This window comes from Filicampus tigris, chromosome 6 (assembly GCF_054856515.1).
Source record: "Filicampus tigris isolate MCC_2025a chromosome 6, RoL_Ftig_1.0, whole genome shotgun sequence".
NCBI classification, from domain to species: domain Eukaryota; kingdom Metazoa; phylum Chordata; class Actinopteri; order Syngnathiformes; family Syngnathidae; genus Filicampus; species Filicampus tigris.
The window spans coordinates 4,100,463-4,128,118 of record NC_141222.1 but is presented as its reverse complement, the minus strand read 5'-3'; the positions used below and the strand labels follow the sequence as shown (position 1 = coordinate 4,128,118).

Sequence of the window (27,656 nt, the reverse complement as noted above, 5' to 3'; positions counted from 1 at the left end):
TACAGTCGTTACAACTTAAAATGACATGGGACATTCCTTTAAAAATGGATCTATCTTGTGCTACTGTTCAAATCAAAATAAAGGAAAACACCATAAACTATTATTATAGAAAACGTGAATACCCAGCTCACACCAAATAACCAACCACTGTCAAGTTTCTAAACTTCTTCTCAGACTATAATATTGTAAATGCACTAATTTACAGTAGTCATTATTCTCATAGGTAATCAACAGCAATTCTCTAATACAGTCGGCATATATACTTGTCCTTAATGCTTTTAGTTTTTACATTTGTTGTGTTTCAAATTAACCTAATACACATCTCTATTAATCTGTGTTTAAGACTTTCTTAATATATGAAAAACAGCATTGGAATATCCAGCTGATGAGATTTTGATTTACATTTCCACCACCACGTGTTGTGTCGAAGTTCATTACCTGGAAATATCCAGCAGGCCGTCCCTTTGCTTTTTTACAATACAAATATTAACCTTGAAAAAGAGTGTTGTGTGCTATGTTGTGATTTTTATGTATTCATCCTAATTTTTCATTGTTGACCCAATGACCACATGGACCTGTGGATTCTAATGGCTTCTTAGATCAAAGATGTTGCAGATTTCAACGAGGCTCCTGGTAGCATTAAAAGATGTTGTGTTGCTTGATGTAGTTTTTGCCAAACATGTTTTTACAGAATCATGCATAACCCAAGTAGCAGCTGCTGTGACCACTGTTGTTTTGGCATCAGTTGTTGGATTTATTTGTATTTGTTGGACAATTGATGTGTCAAGTTGCTTAATAGATATATATATAATATATATAAAAATATTTATCTTCAATGTCTTTCATTAATACAATAATGTATTTACCACGGCAGCTCAAATTAATGCACCCTTGTTGTTTGATCTACAGGTAAAAAGTGTCCCTGGCAGGATGTAAGTCTAAACACACACTCTGGTATCAACTTTCGAGTCAGTTCTTTGCCTCTGCCAGGGAGAGGTAGGTATTATTGGTTTGCTAGCCAGCAGGATTATGAAAAAAACAACACAGGCAAAACTGTAAGGGTAGCATACGTGCATAGGAGGAACGTGTTTATTTTCGGTTTAAATCCAGAAAGGCCAGTTATTCTCTTACTCCATTCTCCATAATCAAACAAACAAAAAAGAAGTGATTACAGTTTTTAAAAACTTTCTTGTAGGAATGTAGTCTGTTGGTTTTCTATCATGTTGAAACTGTTCCCACAATCCAGAATAAAAATAATACAGTTCTGACACCATTAAGCGCTCTTATGATAACAGTTCAATCTATAGGCAGAGGTCAGAGTGCTACAGTAGTAAATCACTGAGTTGATGGTCCAGTCAATATCAATAATGTAATGAACCATAAACGAACACATTCTGATCCAAGCAGCTTCCATCTGTTTAGGCGTCACATTGATCACATAAAAGTCATACAGCTCAATTATAAAACTAATGACAGAAAGTGCAACGGATGGTATCAGTTTTTAGATCAAACTTGTTTCAGAAAGTGATGAAATTAGATGGACTAGACTATCCAGTTAGACTAGAGATGGTGGGGTCTGGTCTGTCTCACATTTCAGCTTCAGTGGAGGCTCGATGGTGTCGGGTGCAGACATGTTTGATGAGGGCTGAGGAGCTGTGGGGGAATCAAAGCCTTTTCCATCCCCGTTCACACTCTCCTCTCCATGCCCTGCTGGGGACTCATGTGTACGCATGTGCTTGGCCAGGTGATCATTGCGCATAAACACCCGAGGGCATAAGGCGCAACTAAATTTCTTGGTACCGGTGTGCGTCTGTAAATGGCGCTGCAGTTCATCAGAACGCGTAAAACGCTTGCCGCAGAAGAGCCAGTTGCAGACGAATGGCCGGTCCCCGCTGTGCCACCTTAGGTGAGCCTTCAGATGAGAGGTCTTTGCGTAGGCCTTACCACAGCCAGGGATGTGGCAGTTGTGCATGTGCTTCCTCTTGCCGTCATCCGTGCTTTGGCCCAATTGCTCAGCGTGAACACAGTTAGGACAGCGACACGCTGCCTGGCCAGCACCTCTGGAAGAAGAACGCCTCTGGGACTTTGGCCGGGCCGAGGCCACGTTCTCCATTGGCTCTTCCAGTACGAAAGGTTCTTGTTGCAAGATATCAGGAGCCAGCGGTTCCATCTTGAAGCCATCCGGGGGGAAGAGGTGAGGCGAGTGTGATGCTGGGAGATGTTGATTTAGAGGCAAGGAGCACAGTTGCGGGTCGGAACCGTAGCAGCCTAAAGAGGACTGCAGACCCATGGTGCTCCCTGTACTCACAGAAGGTATATCAGCACCTTGCCCTGCGTGGAGGTCAATCCAGTTCCCAGACTGAACATCCCTCTGGAGGTCCCACCAGGAAGGGATGTTCACGTCGTCCGTGCCGCCACTAGGTGGTGCTGTCCGTAGCCAGGGTTCATAATGGTGGGCCATGTGAGCGTTGCAGGTGCACTACTGTTGATGAGATCAGCGCTCAAGCTGTTGTTCACTATCTTTTTTGTGTTGTTCAGATGATTACCACATGGCGGGGAGGCGACGCACTATAAAACCTGCAGACAGAAAGAGGGCAAATAACATCAACTCTTTATTTGTTACACACATTCCAGAAGTGACTTCACAAAACCATGAGCAATGAGGTCATCCCCCCCCCAGACTATGTATACACCTTTGTGGCGCTGACAGTTGTAAACTTCAGATATGCAGTCATTGAGGCCCAAATCCTCTTTAATACAACAATTAAATAACAATCCTCACACACACTTCCCTCATTGCCAGGCATTCGACAATTCTCACACTACATGGCCTTGCAGACAGAAGAGAGGGGGAGACAGACATGTCCAGGCACAGGCCTGCCACATGCATCCGTTGCCAGGTACTTCCCACGGAGGACAGTCAAAGAAAAGCTTTAAAAAAACAACATCATTGATCCTGTGTCGAGGTAGTGGTGGGGGAAGATAAATGCTGGTAAGGTTGGAGGAGGGAACAGTGAGGGTGTGTGTGTGTGGGGGGGGGGGGTGTTGACAGGGGAGCAGTTTGGTAAAGGAAGAAGTTACAGGCGGTATGGCTGCGGGCCAAAATCTATTTGTACGTCTCCGTGGGTTGTAGAGATGAGATGAAACTTGGCAGACAGGAGAACCTGTTTTTATGAATCACACTTGATTTATAAGCCTTCACACATCACGAGCCTTCAGGCAACATACTAAAGAAGCCCTGTAAAACACTTCACCTCAAACACACCGGAGGCACCAGTCACAGTCTGATGACAATCACAGGCTGAGAGTCAAACTATACCAAGAACAATCTTCATTTACCTCCTCAATAAGGGGCAAACGCTCAGAAACACTACTGTAGCCGGGACTTTATCAGCATTCCAGCTATGAATCCAGTGCTGAACAGTTCTTTACCGCTTCATATATGTCACTCATCTGCAGTAGGAGGGGCTCTTTTCAAAGGTGACACAAAGCTTGTTAAAGTGCAACATGTCTGTGGAAACTGACAAGCCGAAAGCTGGCGCGACTTGCGCATGGCTCTGAACAATAAATTCCTTGCTCCAAACAATCTTGTTGACTTCCACCACACCCCCATCCTCGAAGATCTACAATTACTTTTACAGCAGGAAACAGTAAAAGAGTCTGAAGCTTTGGAAGCTGAGTATCTTGGTCTGAAGATCACTTGGAATGATAGCACATCCAACATAGCAAACAGGACAGTCTCCAAGAGAAAGGTTGCCAAGCCCACAAATGTCTATGCGGGCGATGCAAATATGCATATTTGCATGGTTGACTCACAGGTGCAGCGTCAGGCTGACTGACAGTGACACGTTGCCTCAGTTGGTCTTAATTTGTTGAGTCTTCCTTCTTGAAGGTCCAGTCACTCGCAGATGGATCCTACATGCAATGAAATTGTAAAGCAATTAGTTTGGAATTCTCTAATGAAAGGTGCGGCGTTTAGGGTCAAACAGATTTATTTCAAGTCGGCCTGGAGCCACAGCTACTGCTCTGTAATTTTGGGGGAATAGTCGCCCGTGCTCCTCTGTCACTGAGAATAAACAAACAAAGCATCCTCCTGCATTCGCAAAGTGTTGGGAACACTGAGAGAAACAGCTGGCACAGGACGAAGGGGTGCGGATGATGGACTAGGGGGACTGGAGGTCGAGTCTGAGAAAAAGATGATGGTGCAACGCAATGACAGAGCTGTGGTCATAAAGCCTGCCTGGCCAAGACCCAGCACTGCCCCCAGTTTACAAGTCGGCCATTAGGAAGAGGAACCAACAAAGTGTTTTGCTGAGAGGAGGAAATCCTTGTGTACTAGTCAGTGTACACTCCCATACTGGTGAGTGGTGTCATTTAATGATCTCATTAAAACGTAAACAGAAGTTAATTCTCTTGACATGGTAAATGTGTTTTCTGTGGACATATCAGCTCAGATGTAGTAATTTGTTTCCAACACAACACTCCTGGCAAGGACGGTCACCTGTAATTACCGCTCTGAGCTTCAAACACTTTTGATTTGAAATCAAAGCTTTTAGGCATGGTCGGGACGTACGTAAACCTGTAGAAAATGTCAACAGTAGAGATGTAACGATTTATCGAAAATCAATATAAGATCGAGATAAATGCTTAAAATATGTGAAAACATAAATAAACCTGTAGAAAATGTCAACAGTAGAGATGTAACGATTTATCGAAAATCAATATAAGATCGAGATAAATGCTTAAAATATGTGAAAACATAAAAGAATCGATTTGCAACACTATGTTAACTAGCCGCTCTCTCGTCATTCCCATATGCAACGCACATGCGCAGTAGTGGTGACCCGGGTCATCCGTGATGTACTACTACCCGAAGCATTGTGGGTAATGGTATCATGGCGTTAGCATTAGCGACACAGTCCAAAATCCGGGCATGAGCAAAATTACTTAAAACGTAAAACTTAAAATGTAAAGTTCTCTCTAAACAAGCATCTAAAAAGAAAGCAAGATGTGGCTGATGGCCGATTTCATTTCTCATATTGGGACAGTCGTTCGTGGAAGCTAGCTGGAGTTAGCTAGTTATGTTTCTTAATTGAGCCAAACTTCGGCCGCACGCATGTCCTATTCTGGTGCCCTAACATATTGTAGCGTCTACTAGCGTTTATGGAGGAATTAGTCAGCAAAAAGACGTTTATTAAAAACCAAAACACAGTTGTTTAACCGCGGGTGACATGAAATCACGAGTGCCTCACTGAGAGCACGTGCCGAGTGTTGCGTTTAGGAACTCGGAAATCACACTATAAATTAACAAAATATGACCTATTTTCCACAAACCCTTAATGGCAACACCTAACAATGAAATACATAACATACATAGGTCGCTAGAATATACAAATTTAGAGTGCTAAAAAAATTATGTTCCTACTAATTATTCAAGTTTTTATATACATTTTAAATGTGTAGATCATGTTATGCATATTAAAAGAGCAAAACGAAACATTTTGGATTAAGGTTAATTAAAAACAAAAAAAAAAGTGTGAAGTGTTTACTTTAGTTTGATTTAGCACAGTGCTTTTCCCTAAATTTACTCATGATTTCACTCTCTTCTACATTAAAAAAAGGCTTGGTGCCCAAGAAAAGTTAAATATGTTTACAAGTATACCTTTTTTGTATTTATAGGTAGTTTCATATTAGTGAAACCCAGCATAGTGTAAAGTTTGTGGTTCCATTTTAAAACGCATTTACAGCTCAAAATCATTCAGGCCACAGTATCTGCTTCAATTTCAATTACTCCATCATTTATAAACATGTCAGGAATGCTGGTACAAGCTGCAAAGTTTAATACAAGTTGAATGTACCTTGATCTTAATAGTATTTTATTTTTATTTTCTCCTTTAAAGAACTGATGCTGGAAGCTACGGACGGTCACATAAGAGCCTGGTGCGATTATGCCGCGATTTACATACAGTATGATCCGATTAGTTGACTAATTGCGATTACTGTTGGTGATTAGTCGACTAGAAAAATAATAGTTTGTGGCAGCCCTATATGACACGCTTACACCAAACATCATTGCGTATTGCGTTGGTGGATGGCTGCAGCACCACACTAGCGCACAGAGACAATCACGGTAGCGATTTAAAAAAAAAATCCAATGGAATCAAAAATCGGGAACTGAAAATCGAATCGGGGCTTGAGTGAATCGTTACATCCCTTGTCAACAGTGCAACTTGCACAATTTGTACATTTGACTGAAAGGTTGACGTGCACAGTTAAGGATGCTTTTCCTGTAGGATTGAGGGCAGCTAGTTTAAACCAGTGATTCTGCCATGAGAGATCACCAGGGGTGCTGTGGGAAATTATTTATTATTGTATTTATTAATTGCCAATATATATGAACCCCGGCATAGTTGCACCCGTGGAGTCACCTATTCATGGCTTTTTTTTTTTGCAATTTTTAAAGAAAAACAATTTTCATGGAAAATGCTTATTGGAGGTTTATCCCCGTTTCTCAAGCATTCTACGGTCCAAAAAATTGAATCTTTTTTTGCAAGGCATTCAAAATGGCCGTTAACAAAAATAGAGTTTCGCTATTCGCGGGCCTATCGTTCACAAATAGCGGGGGGTCCACTCTATCTTTGTTTACTTATCTACACCAGCACAGAACATTGGCATGCTCTTCCATTAGATGGAGGAAGGAACAATAAACCTGTCGTCCTTTATACAAAAGAATTAGTCATGGCTTCTGTCAAGTACATCCACTTTGTGTTCAATTCAGAACAGGCCCAGTTTTCAGATTGAGTAAGTGAATTTGTGAGGAAATGGAGACAAGATCGTCATTATTTCAGTATTCATAATTTGGGGAGATTTTTCTTTGGTGCGTGGCATGCTGGGAGGTTTTTCCAATTTACAATGTGTGCTTTGGCCCGATAATGATTGGGAAACAGTGGCTTCGACAGATGAGAGTTTTACATCTTCACTGATTTAGTGTCATAGACAGTCACAGAGCTGCAGAAAATGTATTTGCAGTTGTCAGGAGAGCACCTCTGTGTGTATGATGCCACTAGAAATATATTTCATTGTTCGTTATGGACCGTAACCAGTTCCCTGCATACTCATGTCGTGCATGCCAAGTATTGGATTTTTTTTTTTTGTTAAGAGAGCAGGTTAGGTTTGATTCTTCATGAATGAATGAATGAACAACAGGAGGAAGTAAACGACAATTACATTTTAAATGTGACATTGGGACCTGCTTGTATGATATTCAACATTTTACCCATTAAGCATTACAACAAATATTTGTCGTAGTATGTTTTTAAACTGGTATTTTGGCAGGCTACTTTTTTTGTGTTATAAGATAAATGGATCTTTAAAAAAATATATAAAGATGGATGGATGATAGATCTTTGTCTCTTTAAATTCTAATAAACTTGTTAAAGCTCAAGTGTGAAGTAATTTCAGAAAATGCCAAATGAAGTCTAAGTAAAGTAATTAAACAAAATCCTGAAAATAAAACATGAAAAAAATCATTTCTCTTTGGTATATTCAACAAAGTAATGATTTTTCCAAAGTGAGATCCTGGCGAGCGACAACACGGAAGTGAAACGTCACGTCAAGACAACAAAGGCAGTGCAGAACATGGAAAGTGTACAAAGCCAGTCAGAGACTCGGAAAGCAATATTTTAAATTCATCTGAGGCGATGCAGGTGTTTGATGAGCTGGAGGAAAAGGAGGTTGTTGGCATGATGTATGTTGGACCATACATGTACGAGCCAGATGCTCAGGAGAGGAAGTGTTGTGTCCGAACGAGACAAGACTCTGATTTGGAAGAATGGAAAACTATATGCTACGGTTATTAAGCCAAGCGTTATTGTTTGAAATTCGATGCTGTGTCGTGCTGTAAATTGCACATGATGAGTTAACTTAGTTGGTCCATTTATTCTGCTTGCACTGAGAGCACACGTCATAGTGGGTTGGTGTCCCAAATTGTCAAATTAGCATTATTTCTTGTCACATTGTGATAGTAGTAGTAGGCACAACTAAGGTATATTTAATAAATCATAAAATGCAAGTGAATTTATAGTAAGATTGACTTGATTGGCAGTTTTCCAAGAGGACGTGGCATGTTCATTCATAAACGGTCATGCCAGTTCATGGCGTATTGGGTAGAGTGTTCGCTCTGGTGGTGCTTGCTTCTTTTTCCCCCCTTTATGTCACAGGTTCAAATACCACTCTCTACCTTTATATTCTTATTTTTTACAATGTTTACAATTTCTTGCAGCCAGTCGGAAGTTGTAAACGAGACGTTTTGTTTCAAGTGTTTATTTCAGAATTGAACAGGTATGAACAGTTTCGATGTTGCTTGTGACGAATCTGCAGATGGGAAAAACGAAATTACTGGACTGTCATTGCCCGAACGGCCACAGCTAGAATTGGTAGCCAGTAAATGTGAAAACCAGTTGAACCGTAACACCGACGTGAAATTCGTTCACTTTGCGCGAATGAAACTGGTCCATTTAGTGCCCTATTCTTATCTTTTGGTCTCTCAAACAACTGTTGGCCTGAATGTGAACAACGCATCGCCACCAGCGCCGAATAACGCGATAAGGATGGCAAAGAGCAGTGACAGTAAGCAATGCAGTACAATGGGTGACTGGCGACTCGATCTCTTCTAATGACATCAATCGCCGAAGATTACCGAAGATTACCGAACATTTGCATTTTTGTTGTTAAGCGTGTCTAATTATCAATCTGGGTGGGTTGCTTCATAAAAACTAACAAAAGTATGCTTAAAATAGTTTTAGCCGTTAGCATTACTCAAAAGATGGTTGACCAAGTTTACGTCACACTTGGTCTTTAACGCAGTGTATATGTACTGTATACAGCATGTGTATGTAATCTATGTGTATGAGAGCACGTGCATGTGTTTTTGCGCGAACGTGCATGTGTACATTTGTAAACATACCATATTCAACATAGACGAGGATTCAAAAAATCTTGGGTTTCCTTCTTTAATACGGCATAATATTCAACCACTAAAGTTGGCAGTTTTCATTATTATATTGCTAATTACAATAAAATTGATGGGAGAAGTGTTTTGGCACTCCACTATGGACACCAGAGACTTACATTACTATAGACCGCAAATATATGATTGGTATTCTAAAATATGCATGTTGTAATATGTGATATGTAAAAGCAATTCTCACTATAGTAACTCTTGAAACGTTAGTAATTAACAACCATTGATTTACGAAGGTGGGTAATCTCCCCCTTAAAACCAGTGGTGGATTTGGCTACTAGGTTTTCTGCACTAAATTTGAGTATTTATTTCTCTGATGACTTTTTACTTTTACTCCATACCTTTGAAAGCAGATATCTGTACTTACATACATTCCTTACTTTGTCAAAATAGGCTTTTTTTTTTTTTAAACTGCCGTGGATGACGACAGCTTAAAAAAAGAAAAAATGATTGAGACCTTGATTACTGTTTTTTTACTGAAGGTGTAAAAAAACGGAATAATAGTGACTTGGAGGACTGTGAAGCAAGGAGCATTAACGGCAATGACTCAACACATCTGGAGAACAAGATATTCCCCTTCCATGGCGTATTTTAAGAGAATTTTATGTCGTTGCCAGCTACAAGATAATTTGTGGTTTTATGCCAACCTATAAACCACCATTTTATGTCGTTCGAACATTCTTCATATTATACAGGGAAAAAAAACTCAAACAGATATGTTGTCATCATTATCTAATTTAAAATTCTGTTATGTTCTGACCTGCTGAAAGTTCAGTCCTGTCATAATTCAGCTTGAAGCAAAGCTGTGTCCAGTCATTTCCCCTCACCCGAACCCGAACCCTACCCCCACCCCCCAGCCTTATCAGTGGAGCACTACAGTATATGCAAGCTGATAAAGAGGGGACGTCATATTTAGTGTGGGGAGAAGTTTTTAACTTTGAAGTTATCAAAACGGCTATCGCATACAATAGTAGAAAGCAACTCATTTTAACTTTTAGCTTTTTTACTGAATTACGTTTCAGTCTGTACTTTTTTTTCTTTTGTAAACTTTTGCTTAAGGAGTTGAATCAGTAATTCCACTTTTACCATTTTTTTCTGTACTTTTACTTCAGTACGCATGCAGTGCGAGCACTTTTTTTGCCACCTCTGTTTAAAAGTTTTGACCAAAAATAGAGCTTTAAATTACAGTGTATTATCGGCTTTGGTGGTAAACCTTTTATGGCTCCAAAAAAGGCTCTTATTTGATTTATCACTCACTTCTCAGATCGTCAGTAGAGAGAGACGCGTCATTCTCATTCGATCAATGAATCTTAAACACAAGCGATTATCAAGATGATCACAATTCATGCGTTACCTGTTGACTTTGAAAATTCGCCTTGCTGTTATCGGGGAAGGATAAGGTCACACTGGCTGACCGAAGTATGGCTCAATTCAACTCTGCTTCTCCGCTGGGTCGGAAAATGTCCACAGAAGACAGATATCCTCATTGTATTTCATGCGCACATGTTCCACGCGAGGTGATGGTGCACTTCGGGTGCGCTCACAGCTGTGTGACAAACTTTACAGTAGCGAGTGCGTCTTCACGGAGTCAAGGCCCCGCCCCCTCCTGACGCGTCATCACCTCAATCGTGGAGTTGTGTCTCTTGTCTCGTTTTTTATTTTAGTTTTTAGTTTATATATATATATGTATATATATATATATATATATATATATATATATATATATATATATATATATATATATATATATATATATGTATATACACACACACACACACAGAAACACACACACACACCTGCGGAAAGTATTCAGATTGCTTTGAAATGTTTCACTTTGTGTCATTGCAGCCATTTGTCCAAATAAAAAAGTTCATTTTGTGTCTCATTTATGTACACTCAGTACAACATCATGACAGAAAAAAATGAAATGTAGATTTTTTTTTGCAAATTTATGAAAAAAGAAAAACTGAAATATCATATGGCCATAAGTATTCATTTTATTGAGTAGAAGCACCCTTTTGCACTAGTACAGCCATGAGTCTTCTTGGGAATGATGCAACAAGTTTTTCACACCTGGATTTCAGGATCCCGGCCATTCTTCCCCAATGATCCTCTCCACTTCTGACAGGTTGGATGGTGAACGGTGTTGGACAGCCATTTTCAGGTCTCTCCAGAGATGCTCAATTGGGTTCAGGTCAGGGCTCTGGCTGGGCCAGTCAAGAACGGTCACAGAGTTGTTCTGAAGCTTAGCTGTGTGTTTAGCTGTGTGCTTCGGGTCATTGTCCTGTTGAAAGGTGAACCTGAGGTCCGAGCACTCTGGAAGAGGTTTTCCTCCAGGATATCTCTGTACTTGGCTGAATTCATCTTTCCTTCAATTGCAACCAGTCGTCCTGTCCCTGCAGCTGAAAAACACCCCCTCAACATGATGCTCCCACCACCACATTTCACACATAACGCTTAGAATTAATACCAAAAAGTTCAATCTTGGTCTCATCGGACCATAGAATCTTATTTCTCATAGTCTCACCAAGGCTCTTCTCCCACGATTTCTCAGCTTGGCTGGACGGCCAGGTCTAGGAAGAGTTGTGGTCATCCCAAACTTCTTCCATTTGAGGATTATGGAGGCCACTGTGCTATTCGGAACCTTGAGTGCTGCAGAAATTCTTTTGTAACCTTGACCAGGTCTGTGCCTTGCCACAATTCTGTCTCTGATCTCCTTGGGCAGTTCCTTCGACTTCATGATTCTTATTTTCTCTGACATGCACTGTGGGCTGTAAGGTCTTATTTTGACCTTTCCAAGTCCAATCACTTTAATTAAACACAGCTGGACTAAAAGAGCAGAACCATCTCAAGGAGGAACAGAAATGGCCAGAATATGATGGTCGCTGCAAAGTGTCTCAATACTTATGACCATATGATATTTCATTCTTTCTTTTTTCATAAATTTGCAAACATTTCCACATTTTAGGCTCAGGTTACAACCAATCACAGCTCAGCTTCAGAAAACAGGTGAGCCGTGATTGGTCGTCACCTGAGTCCTGAGCAACTGTGATGTCATTTTCAGTAGACAGCAAGTGACAAAATGGCTGCCTCCTGAGATAGGTGGATTTTGCTGCTGAACTCTATTGAATATTGCACAAACGCAATTGTAATCAGAATGTCATGTTTAAACTAGTGGAGCGCACACACAACATATTATTGGAAAGAACATTTTTGGGTTGATCCATCCATCCATTATCCAATCCACTTTTCCTCATGAGGGTCGCAGGGGTGCTGGAGCCTATCCCAGCTGTCTTCGGGTAGTAGGAGGGGTACACCATGAATCGGTTGCCAGCCAATCGCAGGGCGGGTTAACTTCCCCCTTTAAGTTTTTTCCTATCTGACCAATTAATATTTAGATCCCCAGACATTTATACATTTATTTAGATATTTAGAAGTATTTAGATCGCTAACTAGAATCAACACTTTTTTCTGTCAAGTTATTTCATGGTGTTTCTTGAATTTTCATAAAGCAAGCTACTGATGAGGGAGCTCTGTATACCATCAACCGTGAAGGACGTGAAAGGAGATGAAAAAATTGGTACAATACAATACAATACATTCCATATCGATAGAGCTCCTAAATTCAATGTCCTTACAGTTAATGCAGTCTGTCCTGCAGTCAAACATTTAATCATAGAATCTCATTCAATAGCACAAGAATGTACACAACAATAATTGGAGTGTTCAAATTTCACAGTTACATTTTTGGGAGGTGATTTTAACTCCCAGTGTAATTTTAACATTGTCAGAGTTGAATGGTGTCCAGAGTAAGTGTTATTTCACAGGATTGTTCAATTTGTGTTAGCTTAACTCTGCAGAGTTTTAGTTGATCCCCGCCTTCGCACCTGAACTTCTCCACTTTGAGAGAGACGAGTCATTGCCATTTTCCTCCTCCTCCTTTCATCTTTGCTAATCACTGGAAAACACGGACATTCCAACAAAAGGAGTTTAGGCCCACAAAGTTATTGTCATTCACAGAAGAGACTGTGATCATCAGTGACATATTTGAAACGATCTCTTCAAAAGACATATTCTTAACTAGTTGTGTTGTGTGGATGGTCTTCAATACAAAGTTGGACTTGCTGTTTGCAGTGAAATGAATAATGACATTCCACTGATTTGTTGAATATCTGATTTACTTTTGAGCCTTGCCATTTGCAGGGACTTTTGAATTGATCACTAACTGGGAGGTGTGGCAGCTCTGCGATGCATTTTGGTGCGTAACTCATATTCCACAAACGCAATACTAATCAGAATGCCGTTTTTAGACTAGCGGAGGCACATAGAACTATTATTGTCAAGGCCATTTTTGGGTTGACTTCTCCTTTCAGGAGTCAAACTAACACTGAACAGGAAAACAAATGTGTCGGAGAATAATAATTACTCGTCTACTTCTTTAGTGTTAATTTTACTCTGCTTAGTGAGTTAAAAAAAATACTTTCTTCGAGTGTCAAATCTTTCTTTTAAAAGGGTTGATTTAACCCTGGAAAGTGTGGAGCTATACGTATCAACTCTGAAAAAGCGTTTCAATTAACTCTGTGAGAGTCACTTCAACACTGGACTTTTTACTGTGTACAGTGCTGTGTATAAAATACTGTACTGTAGACTGGCCTAATATATCCATCTACACATGATAAGCCTTTGTAAAAGCATCTCTTTTAAGCATCTCTTTTAGCACTGTGTACTAAGACATGGCAAAAAATTGCAGCAATCAGCACACAGTGACCTTGAGCAGCCTGACCTTCTAGTTTTAAGACCTATGCTCTTCTCACGCTCTCCAGCAGGACATTTTTCTCTAATTTTGTAGCTTTTTGTTCAATGAAAAGTTTTATTGAATGAATGAAAACCATTATGAGAGCATAACAGTTATGAAGCTTTTTTTTTTCTTTCTAATGTAGGCTACGTGCATGAAGATGTTTACTGTACTATACTATATACTGTATATAATAGCAGCTTGCGAATAGTTAAGACTCGGAAATCCTTTAATTGGTGACACTGCTGGGATGTGTTTTGAATTCAACTGAATGCAGTCACTGTACGCAAAACAGCAGGATTGACATGTATCTGTTTCTGCCGTGAATTATTGTGCAAAGGTGTTTGAATAAACAATACTGCGTTTGATATAGAACTTAATTGTTACAAAGTCCTAAATCCTGAATGTCTTACTTGTAGGGAGACTGAGCTTGATAAATTGTTGCATTGATTGATCTGGATGCACTTAACACAAGTTTGAATGTCATTCCATCTACTTTTTGTTTATTTTTTTTCCCTTTCTTTCTTTCTTTTTTTTTTAATTCAGTCACCACTGGCAATTCCTTACGTGTCGCAGCATGTTGGTGGAGCTTCTTCGAATCAACTTACAAACACAGACACATTGGGAAATAACTTCTTATCCTTGCTGCTCATTTTTCAAATGCCCAAAATTAACCTAATGTAAAGGCAATGGGTCCTTTGAACAGAACACGATTTGCTGCTGAATTAATTCTCTATATATGATAACTATGAAGTAAGACAAAGAGCACTTCCTGTAATATGCCACATCAGACTAAAGTGCCAAATAAAGTACACCTAAGTCATTGGTATATATTGAATCAAGAATCCAAAAGTGCTCCAATTGCCATATATTTCGAATACAATGCATTTTTTGATGAGTTATGTTGTGGAATTCATGTTCTCCCAATGATAGAGAGAGGCCATGCGTTTCATAGCTTGTTGACAATTTATTCCTTGACGCTTATGTGTGCATACATCTCTTGTTTCTTCAGCATGTCTTTGTGGTCTGGAACGTACACAAAAAGGCCTGTGGTTCCCAAAACAATCTCCATGTTCCTCCTGTTGTGTAAGTTAATAAGTACGGTAGTTAATAGGTTTTATATTCATGTCACTGCGGTATGCACAATTACTGTTGCAATTAGTCATCTAAAGGTGAACAGTACTTCCATATGAGAATGAATTCCCTGCAAGCTTGGTAGAGTAACTGTCCTGTTGCATGCATATGTTTAGTACATGATTCATACCATTTCAAGTTTGTACTGAATTTTATGCACTGGCCTTTGTCGTTGGCAACTCCCATGGGAACCTTCTCAGCGTCTTCTTCTAACTTGCCAGACTTTGGAGAGCAAGGCTAAAGCCTTACTTCCCCTCGATAGGTAAGGAAAATCCAAATAAAGTAAACAGTAAACGCCAAAGTCAACAATTTTCTTATCCTTGTTAATCATTCAAAATCCCACAGGGTTTTCTGGCCCACAGCGTTAAGCTACCTTTTCCCCCTCAAACAGGTATTCAGTCATCACACAGGCCCCCTCTTCTCCTGCCTCCTCTTTCAACTTCAAACCTAGTCATTTCTGCAAGCTGTGCTTTGATTGTGGCAAACACCTGTATTTTGCGAAGGAAGACTTCCTCGCTAGCCACCGCCTCCCATCTTTGATTGTTAAACAGCCGTGGCGCCGTCATTACCGTCTGTACGACCGATGCCGCCCATCTTCTCCTCCCATTTTCCACATCTGCCTTTTAAGCACAAATTTAATTGCTGAGAGATTTTGAATTGCTTTATTTTGTCTAATTTTCAAAATCCCTTTTATGGTGTGCGGCTGGTAGTAAAAGTTGAAACGTTGATGCGGTGAGAGCTGAAAGTCAACGCACCAAAATGGCTCAGACGGCAGGAATAGCTTGATGATTTTAGGCAGGACTTGTATGCTAGCCAGATGGACGCAGACACCCTGCATTTTTCTCATCTTACCAGTGTAATCCTCCAGGAAGACACACGCGATAATGCTATGCTTTATTAGACATTCTCTCCTACCATCCTGTCTGCCCCTTCAGATGAATATCCTTTGGGCTTCTCACCAGCTGTTTCGGTCCCTTAACACCCCTCAGCTTCCTGTTCAGGCCCTTTTGCTTCATTGGTCGTGCCACCTGTGTGCTGAGATGACGTGATCTTCAGTGTGTGAGCCACGTGTGTGCGTGTGGTAATTAAAAATCGTAAAATACATATTCATTTAAAAAATATGTCGCTGAGTATATCTGCATTGTTTTTCAGGACTTCAAAGATGGCAGCCTAAGAGCTATGCTCACTTTTCTGTTTGGGTTGTGCTTTTCCACCCTTGTGTTGTTTGGTGTTTGCGTGTTCTGTTTTAGGTGTTTTGAGCGTTTGTTGGAGGGGAGTGTGCGCAGATGTTGTTGCGCACCTTAACATGCAGCGTTTTTGCAATCAGGCCCGCTTTTAGTTTTTGTTTGCCGGTGAATGTTGGTGCTGCTATACTGTCTGCGATGGCACAGCTGCGAGGAATGGGTGAAATTAGCTAAGGGTGTATTTTGATTGGCAAATAAGAATCTGTCTGGTTATTTATGATTGTATTCTTCTTATTATTATCGTTATTATTATTATTGTTATATTTTTATTGTTGTTGTTGTTGATTATGTTATGATGATTTTCATTATTAAGAATATTACTTTGTGTTTAAGGGTTTATGTAATATAAATGCAACTGTGAATATAACAGAAAAAAATATGTTCTCTCATTGTGCAGTTTGTTGTAACTTATATATCTCTATTTGTATTTGCTTTTATTTAGCCTGTCTGGCCAGCTTTACAAAAGAGAAGTTGTTCGCAGTTACCTTACCTGGATACATACATGTTAAAGAAAGAAAGAAATATTTCTCTATGGGCTTTCTTTTTGTCTGTTCCGGCTTCTGTTTATGCATTACTGTATGTGTGAGTGATGTGACGTGTGTTTGTCATTGGCTCAGGAGGGTGTCTATTTCCCATGGTGTTTTTACTGTTTGTGTGTAAGGATGGACAGGATGTGCAGAGCCTGTCAGCACACTCCAGGAGATGAAAGGCCAACAGGGGTGTGTAAGAGGATGAGTGCCATTCAGGTAACAAGTTGTCTCCTCAAAAACCTCTCAAGAATTCATTTCGGGTGCCTCCGGCATTCCAAATGTGCCATGGGCCTGTTCACTGCTGGCTTCATCAAAAATAAGTCAAGAACAACATCAAAACAAAAAGAGTATTGTGTGCATGATTACCTGTCTGTGCTTGTCATTAAGATGCTATCATAAATATAACTGAACCACTGACAAGACTCCCACTGAGCCATGAGTCACCTTTTTAAATGTTATTACTCATTTAATTGTCAATGGGCAGCAGTTATTGGCACAAAAGCATTCTGGTTCAGACAAAGGCAATGACATACAAAGAATGTTGCAAAGCAGTTGAACAGGTAGTGCCTATTTGAGATGGGAATTCACTGGTAGCACACTGACTACTATTTTTAGCACAGGTGAAGTTATTTCTCGGAACTTATAGCCTATGTAGGAAATGTAGGCAGCTAACTGTTATGCTCAAAATGATCAAAGCCTCACATATCTCACTACGCTGATCAAGGGTGTGCAGGGACCTTTGGAGGGGCAGGTGCTCAAAGTTGTAAAGGGAGCACATGGAACTTTATTATTATTATAGAAACAGTATACATGTAATGTATACAAAATGCCAATTTGTGGCCACGCAATACAAATTTGTTGCTCCCTACTGGGCAGCTGAGTAATCAAATTGAGAGTTCCCTTTATGGAATTACACTGTAGTAAGTTAGAGGTAGAGGCCAGGGCTAAAGACAATGGACAGGGATACACTTGTAAGATTTGATTTTCTTTTAGTCGGAGAAGAAGCTACAAAGACATTGTGGAAAAACTTGCCATTGCAGGCTATTGATGAGAACAGTATAAGAAAACTTACCTCTTACCTCCTGCAAAGTTGTGCACAATTTGCTTGCCCACATTTAAACCACAAATTAGTATTTTGTGCGCCCATTGTATCTTTTTCATGGCCACAAATTATTTTTGTCATCTCAGGCTCTCTGAACATGTTAGTGGATCTAGTCTCTGGAGCTTTTTAAGGTTATAAGTAGTGTTGTTCCGATACCACTTTTTGGCCCCGATACCGATACCTGGCTGTACAGTATCCACCGATGCCGATACTATACTGATACCACGCTGTTTGAAAAAAATCCAAATAAGCGCAATTTTTTTGTAATTCTAAAGAATTGCACACTCACTTGGATGTAAAATTATTCCTATTCAAATCATCACTTGCAAAGTATCTGTAGTAACATATACACACAAAATACATATGTTGAATAAACAGCCTATTTTCTAGCCTACTTTGTGCTTGTGAGTGAGACATGGGATACATACTGTATTCACATGAATGTACATTTGTAATCAAGCAAGGTGCGGCATTTGTACTTCTAAAATATATTCAGTCATTCAAACCGACCCCCCCAATGCGTGACGTCACATTTGTATGGTGCCAGAGGGGCAGGCGGTCGAGTGAGTGAGATAACAGAAGTCCGTTATGTATTTCTAAAAATGGTTAACACCTGTTTATGGTTGCTCTAATCCAGGGGTGTCCAAACTCGGTTCTCAAGTGCCGGTGTCCTGCCTGTTTCCCATCTATCCCTGCTGCAACGCACCTGATGATCGTTGTCAAGCTTCTTCAGAGCTTGCTAATGAGCTGATAATTTAAATCAGGTTTGTTGCAGCAAAGAGAGCTCGAAAACAGGAGCTGGACACCCCTGCTCTAATCGGTCAACTAGAGATTTTATTTTGTGATACCAGCAGTGATTCAAATTAACCGGAAGCAAAAACGAAGTTGTTTGAAAGCAGACGCACACAATGGCTGTCAAATCTTCAACGTGACCACTTAACACCATCACAACATTCAAGGTTATGATCTGATGACTTTATATCAGTTATTGTTTTCTTTTTACTTTTCATTCAAGATTTACTTCGCACTGCTGTTCAACATTAATCTGTTAAGTATACACATTTCATATACATTGATGGAACATTACAGAACATTTTGCTGAGCTGGTGTAAACAAACTCGTCTCTTTGTTAGCAGTTAGCAAGCTAGGGCGAGCTCGAAAAGCTTCGACGGGTCATAAAGACGAGTTTATCTGGACACAAACCATTTCATGAAAGACGTGTTACACCATTAAACTAGTGATCGATGTACTGTGTCCAACAAAAGCAACATACTTTGCTACGAGACAAAGATCCAGCCGACATGCCCGCAAAGTAATTGCAGGCTCTTGATAGCATCAAAGTCCCCCCAAGCAGCTGCCTCCAATGTGGCGATGTCTGTCCTTATAGCGACCTTTTTCACCAAACTAGACATAAGTAGACCGATAACGCTAATACACCTAATGGATAAGGCTTCTCCTCGTATTTTCCTTCCGCATATGCATATGCGCAAATATGTGCACTGCGTTCAAATAATGATACCAGTATACCAGCTACAAGAACAGTAAATCATGGGCGGCAAATTTTTAAAAATGGCTTAACTAAGCATGGCCAGAGGTGTATTTTAGTCCGGCCCACTATCGGCCCTCGTGCGTGTGACGTGCTCGCGAGGTGGCCTAAATTCATTCCAGCCTACTCGGTGAAAGGCTGATTTTTAGGCTTCTTTCTACGTCAGCGCGAGCGACAACTGCTGTTATAGGGATTGTGGCATTGCCACAATGCAATATGTGCAATATTGTGCAATATGTACGCATTGGAAGCGTGTCCATAGTGGGTGTTGACAGACACGTAAATAAGAGTGTCACAACTTACTTACTCATCATCAATGCACACAGCTTAAAGCAACACTGGGCAAGAAATTGACCTTAAAGGGGCGAGGGCCAAGTTTTCACTAACAAGTTCATTCATTCATTCATTATCCATACCGCTTATCCTCACAAGGGTCGCGGGCGTGCTGGAGGGAGGCGTCCAGGGGGCATCCTTATCAGATGCCCGAGTCACCTCAACTGCCTTCTCTCAACGCGGAGGAGCAGCGGCTCGACTCTGAGTCCCTCCCGGATGGCCGAACTTCTCACCCTATCTCTAAGGGAGAGCCCGGACACCCTGCGAAGGAAACGCATTTCGGCCGCTTGTATCCGAGATCTTGTTCTTTCGGTCATGACCCACAGCTCATGACCATAGGTGAGAGTAGGAACGTAGATCGACCGGTAAATTGAGAGCTTCACTTTTCGGCTGAGCTCCTTCTTCACCACGACAGACCGATACAGGGTCCGCATCACAGCAGACGCTGCACCGATCCGCCTGTCGATCTCCCGTTCCATCTTACCCTCACTCGTGAACAAGACCCCAAGATACTTGAACTCCTCCACTTGGGGCAGAATCCCATCCCCGACCGGGAGAGGGCACGCCACCCTTTTCCGACTGAGGACCATGGTCTCAGATTTGGAGGTTCTGATTTTCATTCCGACCGTTTCACACTCGGCTGCGAACCGCTCCAGCGAGAGTTGGAGATCGCGGCTTGAAGAAGCCAACAGTACCACATCATCTGCAAAAAGCAGAGATGCAATACTGAGGCCACCAAACCAGACCCCCTCGACACCTCGGCTGCGCCTAGAAATTCTGTCCATAAAAGTTATGAACAGAATTGGTGACAAAGGGCAGCCTTGGCGGAGTCCAACCCTCACTGGAAACGAATCCGACTTACTGCCGGCAATGCGGACCAAACTCTGACATCGGTGGTACAGGGACCGGACAGCCCTTATCAGGGGGCTCGGTACCCCGTACTCCCGAAGCACCCACAACAGAACTCCCCGAGGGACACGGTCGAACGCCTTCTCCAAGTCCACAAAACACATGTAGACTGGTTGGGCGAACTCCCATGCACCCTCGAGGACCCTGCTGAGGGTGTAGAGCTGGTCCACTGTTCCACGGCCGGGACGAAAACCACATTGCTCCTCCTGAATCCGAGATTCGACCTTCCGACGGACCCTCCTCTCCAGCACCCCTGAATAGATCTTGCCGGGGAGGCTGAGGAGTGTAATCCCTCTGTAATTGGAGCACACCCTCCGGTCCCCCTTCTTAAAAAGGGGGACCACCACCCCGGTCTGCCAATCCAGAGGCACTGTCCCCGATGTCCCCGCGATGTGGTAGAGACGTGTCAACCATGACAGCCCCTCAACATCCAGAGTCTTTATTAACTCCGGGCGGATCTCATCCACCCCCGGGGCTTTGCCACCGAGGAGCTTTTTGAGTACCTCGGTTACTTCAACCCCAGAGATAGGAGAGCCCACCTCAGAGTCTCCAGGCTCTGCTTCCTCAGTGGAAGGCGTGTCGGTGGAATTGAGAAGGTCTTCGAAGTACTCTCCCCACCGACCCACAACGTCCCGAGTTGAGGTCAGCAGCACCCCATCTCCACTATAAACAGTGTTAATGGTGCACTGCTTCCCTCTCCTGAGACGTTGGACGGTGGACCAGAATTTCCTCGAAGCCATCCGGAAGTCATTTTCCATGGCCTCCCCGAACTCCTCCCACACCTGAATTTTTGCCTCAGCAACCGCCAGAGCTGCATTCCGCTTGGCCAGCCGATACTTGTCAGCTGCCTCCGGGGTCCCGCAGGCCAAAAAGGCCCGATAGGACTCCTTCTTCAGCTGGACAGCATCCCTTACCGCTGGTGTCCACCAGCGGGTTCGGGGATTGCCGCCACGACAGGCACCGACCACCTTGCGGCCACAGCTCCGATCGGCCGCCTCAACAATGGAGGCATGAAACATGGTCCACTCGGACTCGATGTCCCCCGCCTCCCCCTGGACGTGGGAAAAGTTCTGCCGGAGGTGGGAGATGAAACTCCTTCTGACAGGGGATTCTGCCAGACGTTCCCAGCAGACCCTCACAATACGTTTGGGTCTGCCAGGTCGGACCGGCATCTTCCCCCACCATCGGAGCCAACTCTCCACCAGATGGTGATCAGTTGACAGCTCCGCCCCTCTCTTCACCCGAGTGTCCAAAACATGCGGCCGCAAGTCCGATGATACGACTACAAAGTCGATCATCGAACTGCGGCCTAGGGTATCCTCGTGCCAAGTGCACATATGGACACCCTTATGTTTGAACATGGTGTTCGTTATGGACAATCCGTGATAGGCACAGAAGTCCAGTAACCGAACACCGCTCGGGTTCAGATCGGGGTGGCCGTTCCTGCCAATCACTGTCATTGCCCACGTGAGCATTGAAGTCCCCCAGCAGAACGATGGAGTCCCCAGGTGGAGCGCCCTCCAGCACACCCTCCAAGGACTCCAAAAAGGGTGGGTACTCTGCACTGCTGTTTGGTGCATAAGCACAAACAACAGTCAGGACCCGTCCCCCCACCCTCAGGCGGAGGGAGGCTACCCTCTCGTCCACCGGGGTAAACCCCAATGTACAGGCGCCAAGCCGGGGGGCAATAAGTATGCCCACACCTGCTCGGCGCCTCTCACCCTGGACAACTCCAGAGTGGAAGAGTGTCCAACCCCTCTCGAGAGGACTGGTACCAGAACCCAAACTGTGTGTGGAGGTGAGCCCGACTAAATCTAGTCCGAACCTCTCAGCCTCACACACCAGCTCGGGCTCCTTCCCTGCCAGAGAGGTGACATTCCATGTCCCAAGAGCTAGTTTTTGTTGCCGGGGATCGGACCACCAAGGTCCCTGTCTTTTGCCACCGCCCAGCTCACACGGCACCCAACCCCTTTGGCCCCTCCCACCAGTGGTGAGCCCATGGGAAGGGGGACCCACGTGTCTTTTACGGGCTGAGCCCGGCCGGGCCCCATGGGTGCAGGCCCGGCCAGCAGGCGCTCGCCATCGAGCCCCACCTCCAGGCCTGGCTCCAGAAGGGGGCCCCGGTGCCCTGCGTCCGGGCGAGGGAAAACGTGGTCCATAAATTTTTGTCTTCATAAGGGGTCATTTTGAGCCATGCTTAGTCTGGTCCCTCACCTAGGACCTGTTTACCATGGGTGACCCTACCAGGGGCATAAAGCCCCAGACAACTTAGCTCCTAGGATCATTGGGGCGCGCAAACCCTTCCACCACGATAAGGTGATGGCTCATGGGGGGTCATTTTCTATTTTATCAATAAATTTGGGAGGAATTAGGAAATAAGTGACTCCTTGAATAACACCTCTTGTTAATGAGGAGAATGGCCGCGCCCCCTACCGTTCTATCCTTGTTCGGTCGGAGTCACTGGAGGGACGGATTACAAATTCTCTATTGGAAATCATTGTACTTTCATTGCTTATAACGTACAAAAGCGGTGATCAATTGGCACCAAAATTTATGTGGACATCCGTACCAATGACTTCAACATATCAAAAGGATTAACCTCTCCGTGGCTGATTTATGAGAATGAGGAAATGTGGAAGTGAGCATGAGCTATAGAGATTTATGCTGGGACGAGCGCACACTGCTTCTTTGCTGATCACGGTTAAGACGTGCGAGGCATTTAACACCAGTCAGGATATTTACAGAGACTGAAGTGGTATTGAGTGGGCGTGCACATTTATTTGGATGAGGAATGGCCACAGTTTTTCGACCGACAACACACCGTGGAACGTAATAGCCGAAACGGTACGTTCCAATGCGGCCACACTCGGCTGTGCAGTCAGCCTCCTCACTGGAACTTTTTGTTTGCTGAACACTGACGCTTATTGGCCCCTGCAAGCAGTGTCGGACAACGCACGCGACTACTTCGGAGGCAATCCCGCGACATGAAGACACAGGCTCATGATCACCTCCACACGCTGCGCGGACAGTAAGGAGCTAATGTTGTTGTGCTAACGCCTTTTGTTTTAACGGCCTGAAGCTAGTTGTTGCTATTAGCTGTCCTGTTATCCTACCTTTAGCCGGGGAGGGAATTGGGTGGGGGTATAAAGTTCCAATTTGCCTGCCCTGCTGTTCGCTGCAAGCCTCCGTCTCCCTCTTGGGAGTTGACACGAGTTCGCATTCATGTTTTTGCCCGCTTCAGCCTGTGTAAGTGGAGAAGCGATTGCCACGGTATTTTTGATTTTGTGGAGGTTATCATGATGGGATCACGTTTTATGTTAATAAATCCAAACTATTGTGCAGAACACTTTTATACTTTCACAGGTTGAAGTGGACAAGAGTAGTAATGTGCATTTGCATTTTGGTGGCGATCGGTCGCCGTTTTAGACAACAGAACTGACAAAGCGAGCATTATTATCACGCTTGGCTCCCCCCCGTGACGTGTACAGCTGAGACCCAAAACATAACATAAGCCACGGCCCTAAAAGGTGCGGGGAAATTTGTCGAAAACCTAATCACAAAAAAAGCCCTTAAATCATGACAAAGTCTTTTGAGGTGCCATTTTAGTATTGATGCCATTTTTACATGCAAATAAGTGCCAATGTTAAGCTCATTTTTTTTTCTCTTTAATAAAAAAATTTCACATCTCTTTTGATGAAACATTGACTTACAAGTACAGTAGTTGAATGGAACTTCATGCCCTGAGGGGGGTCTCTATTATTTTTACTGGCACAAAGCAACTTTGAGGAGGATGGGATCAACCCTGGCACAAAAAAAAATACAAATGTTCTGAATTGCTTTACGGCCTACTCACTTCCTCCTTTCGCTATAAGGACAGCTCGGGATTTCACGACACTACGCGCTGGCACGCATTGGAAATACGGTTGATTTTTGTCAAAACACTACCGCTTTTGTCCGCATGGCACCGCCATAATCAACAAAAACTAACATATGACACAGTGTTGTTTTAACAAACTCGCAACACCATGCACAGGACAGCCCCAGACTTCCTACTGTGTTGCACACTCCTCTCGTCGGGCCAAATGTGACACTAAGTCGCATGCCCTCTAAATAAATAAATAAATAAATAAATAAATATTAGTGCTGTCAAGAACATTTTATAAATGAGAGCTTAATTAATAATTATCTGATCTAAAAATTGATCTAATGAATATATCTCACTTAAAAATTGCTGAGAAAAGCCCCAAAGCCCCCCATTGTCTGTATGTATGCATCTGTATTTATGGTGGATATCTTTTTTTTCAATTAACCAGTCATTTACCACCCTGAGGAAATGTTTGCCGTACTTACCAACCAAGTCCATGGTTTCTGTTTTCACGACGATCAGTGCAAAATGAGTTGAGGTTCCACTCACTATCAATAAAGTGTTCAGTCACCCCGAAATAACCGTGGTTGCGAGTTGAGGTCCAGTGATTCGTGTTTATAGCAATACATTTGTCCGAATCCCCCACCAAAACGTGCTTTTATTTTTACCGTCATACATCTTGCTTATTTTAGTCATCACTGCAGTCCTGCATGGTGGTTTGCATGATGGGTCATTGGACGCTGTTTGCAACACCTCAATTAATCCCTTGTCTTGGTGATTGGCCTGTAGTTCATCGCTATTCCCTTTGCAAGAACATTCGTCAGCCTGTTGGTCACACACTTGCTCATACCCGGGCTGTTCTCGATCTTAGTTTGGCGAAGAGCTTTGCAATATGGCTCACTTCATTAGCGTCTTCGTTGCGATCATTAGCTGTAGCTTTATTCGCGGGTGGTTGCTTTGCTTTTATGTGGTAGGCTTGAACTGCTTCTTTGGCAAGCAAAGTCCTTCTTACAAAGAAGGCATATCACTTTGCCTTTATCAATAGTGCTATTGGAGCGTTTTTTTAAATTTACCATTCATCGGATCAACAACTCTCACATGCTCCTTCATGTTCACTTCTTCTCTCTGCTCCTGAACTTGCCCTCCCACCTACAACAGGAGCCTATTAGGTTTTGCCAAACACAATGACAGTCAATCAGTGTCCTCTTCAGGGTGTGACACTGACCATTGTTTTTAACAATCACAGCAATTCAAGCACAATCCCCCCCACATCAAAACGGATCTTGTCATCATACAGATAAAGTAAAATTAGAGATTAAAAATTAGATTACGCAATTAAAAAAAAAAAAAACACTTTAACTGTGACTGTAATTGATTGATTGCAATTAATGCACCATTTTTGGCACCCCTAAATGTCCTAGCTCCTCCGTCTGCGACCTGGGTACCCTTCCATCCTCGTTCCTCTGTCCTTATTCATTAAAAATAATCGTCCTCCGACCCCGTCCGTCCTCATCCTTTTAAAGTGGTTCCGTCCTTACATTTTGTCGATCAGACCAAAAGAAAAAAAAAACAACAACTGTGTGCACTCATAAATATTATTTAAAGATCATTAGCTGGCTGATTTCCTGTGCACATCCACTTACCGGCTGGGAGTATCGTGAGTGGATTGAATTGTTTACAACTGCTTGATCGAGATAGCATTTAGCTGCAACACAAGACCTTCGTGATTTGATGAAGTTGATGATGATGCCGAATGGAGCAAGCCAGGGGACATGAGGAGAATATTTACAATTGAGTACTAACGCAATACGATTGCATTTTATTCCAAAACGTTTGCATTTTATTCCAAAACGTTTGCATTTTAACGCAAAAATGTTTTCAGTTTTTTCTAAAACAATTATTGCAAAATAACGCAAAGTTATTTTAAGAGGAAACAAACACTTCCACTTCCGGGTCTTTAAATGAATACGCTGGTAAAGATTTTTACGGTCTAAAGATGTCCCACACAAGGACATACTTTGCAAGCAAAGGGATAAGGTACTAAATGTGAACAGTTAGTTAACAAAACTATTCCGGATTACACACACAAGACAGGCTGCTCGTGTTTCTGTCAGTGAGGTGAAATGTCTGACTCCTGTGGCATTATCCATGGGATTACATGTGTTGAACCACTTGTAAGGAGTGGTAGTGATCTGAGGGAATACTTCATCATGGACGAGTGTTGTTGGATAGCCGAAGGTGCAAAGACGTCTTGATGTTCCACAAGCCGTTGTTTAATTTGCAATAAAACAGTATTTCCCTAGCATACCGCGCGTTACTCAAGAACGTACCCGACCGAGTCTATGACAAAAAGTGTACTGAAGTTCAGGGAAAAAGAAGTGACTAACTAACATAATAAACCCAAGAGGCGCCACCGTGTGGCGAGATGCCGTACCACAATAACTGACTGTTACACACTAGAGGGCAGAATATGCATGTGCAATGTGACTACTGGGAAGCACATGAAAAGCTTTGTGCAGGCAATTAATTAAGGCGGCTCCGTAGAAGAGAACATGCAGTTGACTTGCTTTTTAAAAGAACCCAATATAACACGACGCAATGGACAAACACCTTTAGAACACTGGCATGATAGTTGCTGGAAATGGGCCTCTATACGCCTATGTACTGTAGATATTGCAAAAAAAAAACAACAGACATTTGCAGCTAGAATTATAATTTACCACGTTAATAATGAATAGAGTGTATTCCTGATTAGTTTAAAGTTATCTTCATTGAAAAAAACTGCTTTTCTTTTAAGAATAAGGAACTTTCTTGGTGGCCCCAAACTTTTGAACAGTAGTGTAAACGCGTTAATAACGGCGTTAACGTGACCCCATTTTGACGCCGTCAATTTTTCCAACGTGTGATTAAGGTTTTCATAGCAACCAGCGGCTGCATTGATAAAGTCTGCTGGTCACCATGACTTATACATGTATTTTAAAAAAAAAAAGCTTTAGAGTAGAGGAGGCATTATATCTGCTTCAAAATATTGCCAATGAGGATGAATTGCTTCACTGACACACATAGTGATAGTCGTGACGTACGTTGTTGGTAGTGTAACCCTTAAAATTTGCTCTTCCTTATCTTTCGGAGGCCGTGGCATGGCAGGTTACAATACAGGCTTGACCTCATGTATT

At 42.5% G+C, this 27,656-nt stretch overlaps 1 protein-coding gene across 1 annotated transcript; it reads right to left on the bottom strand.

The window, feature by feature from the left end:
* Nucleotides 1-1,056: 1,056 nt before the first annotated feature.
* Nucleotides 1,057-10,606, bottom strand: sp6 (Sp6 transcription factor). The gene is given in 4 exon segments (XM_086033346.1): nucleotides 1,057-1,580; nucleotides 1,583-2,577; nucleotides 3,817-3,915; nucleotides 10,377-10,606. Coding segments are annotated over 2 exon segments (912 nt in total). The 5' UTR covers nucleotides 2,462-2,577; nucleotides 3,817-3,915; nucleotides 10,377-10,606; the 3' UTR covers nucleotides 1,057-1,547.
* Nucleotides 10,607-27,656: the final 17,050 nt, after the last annotated feature.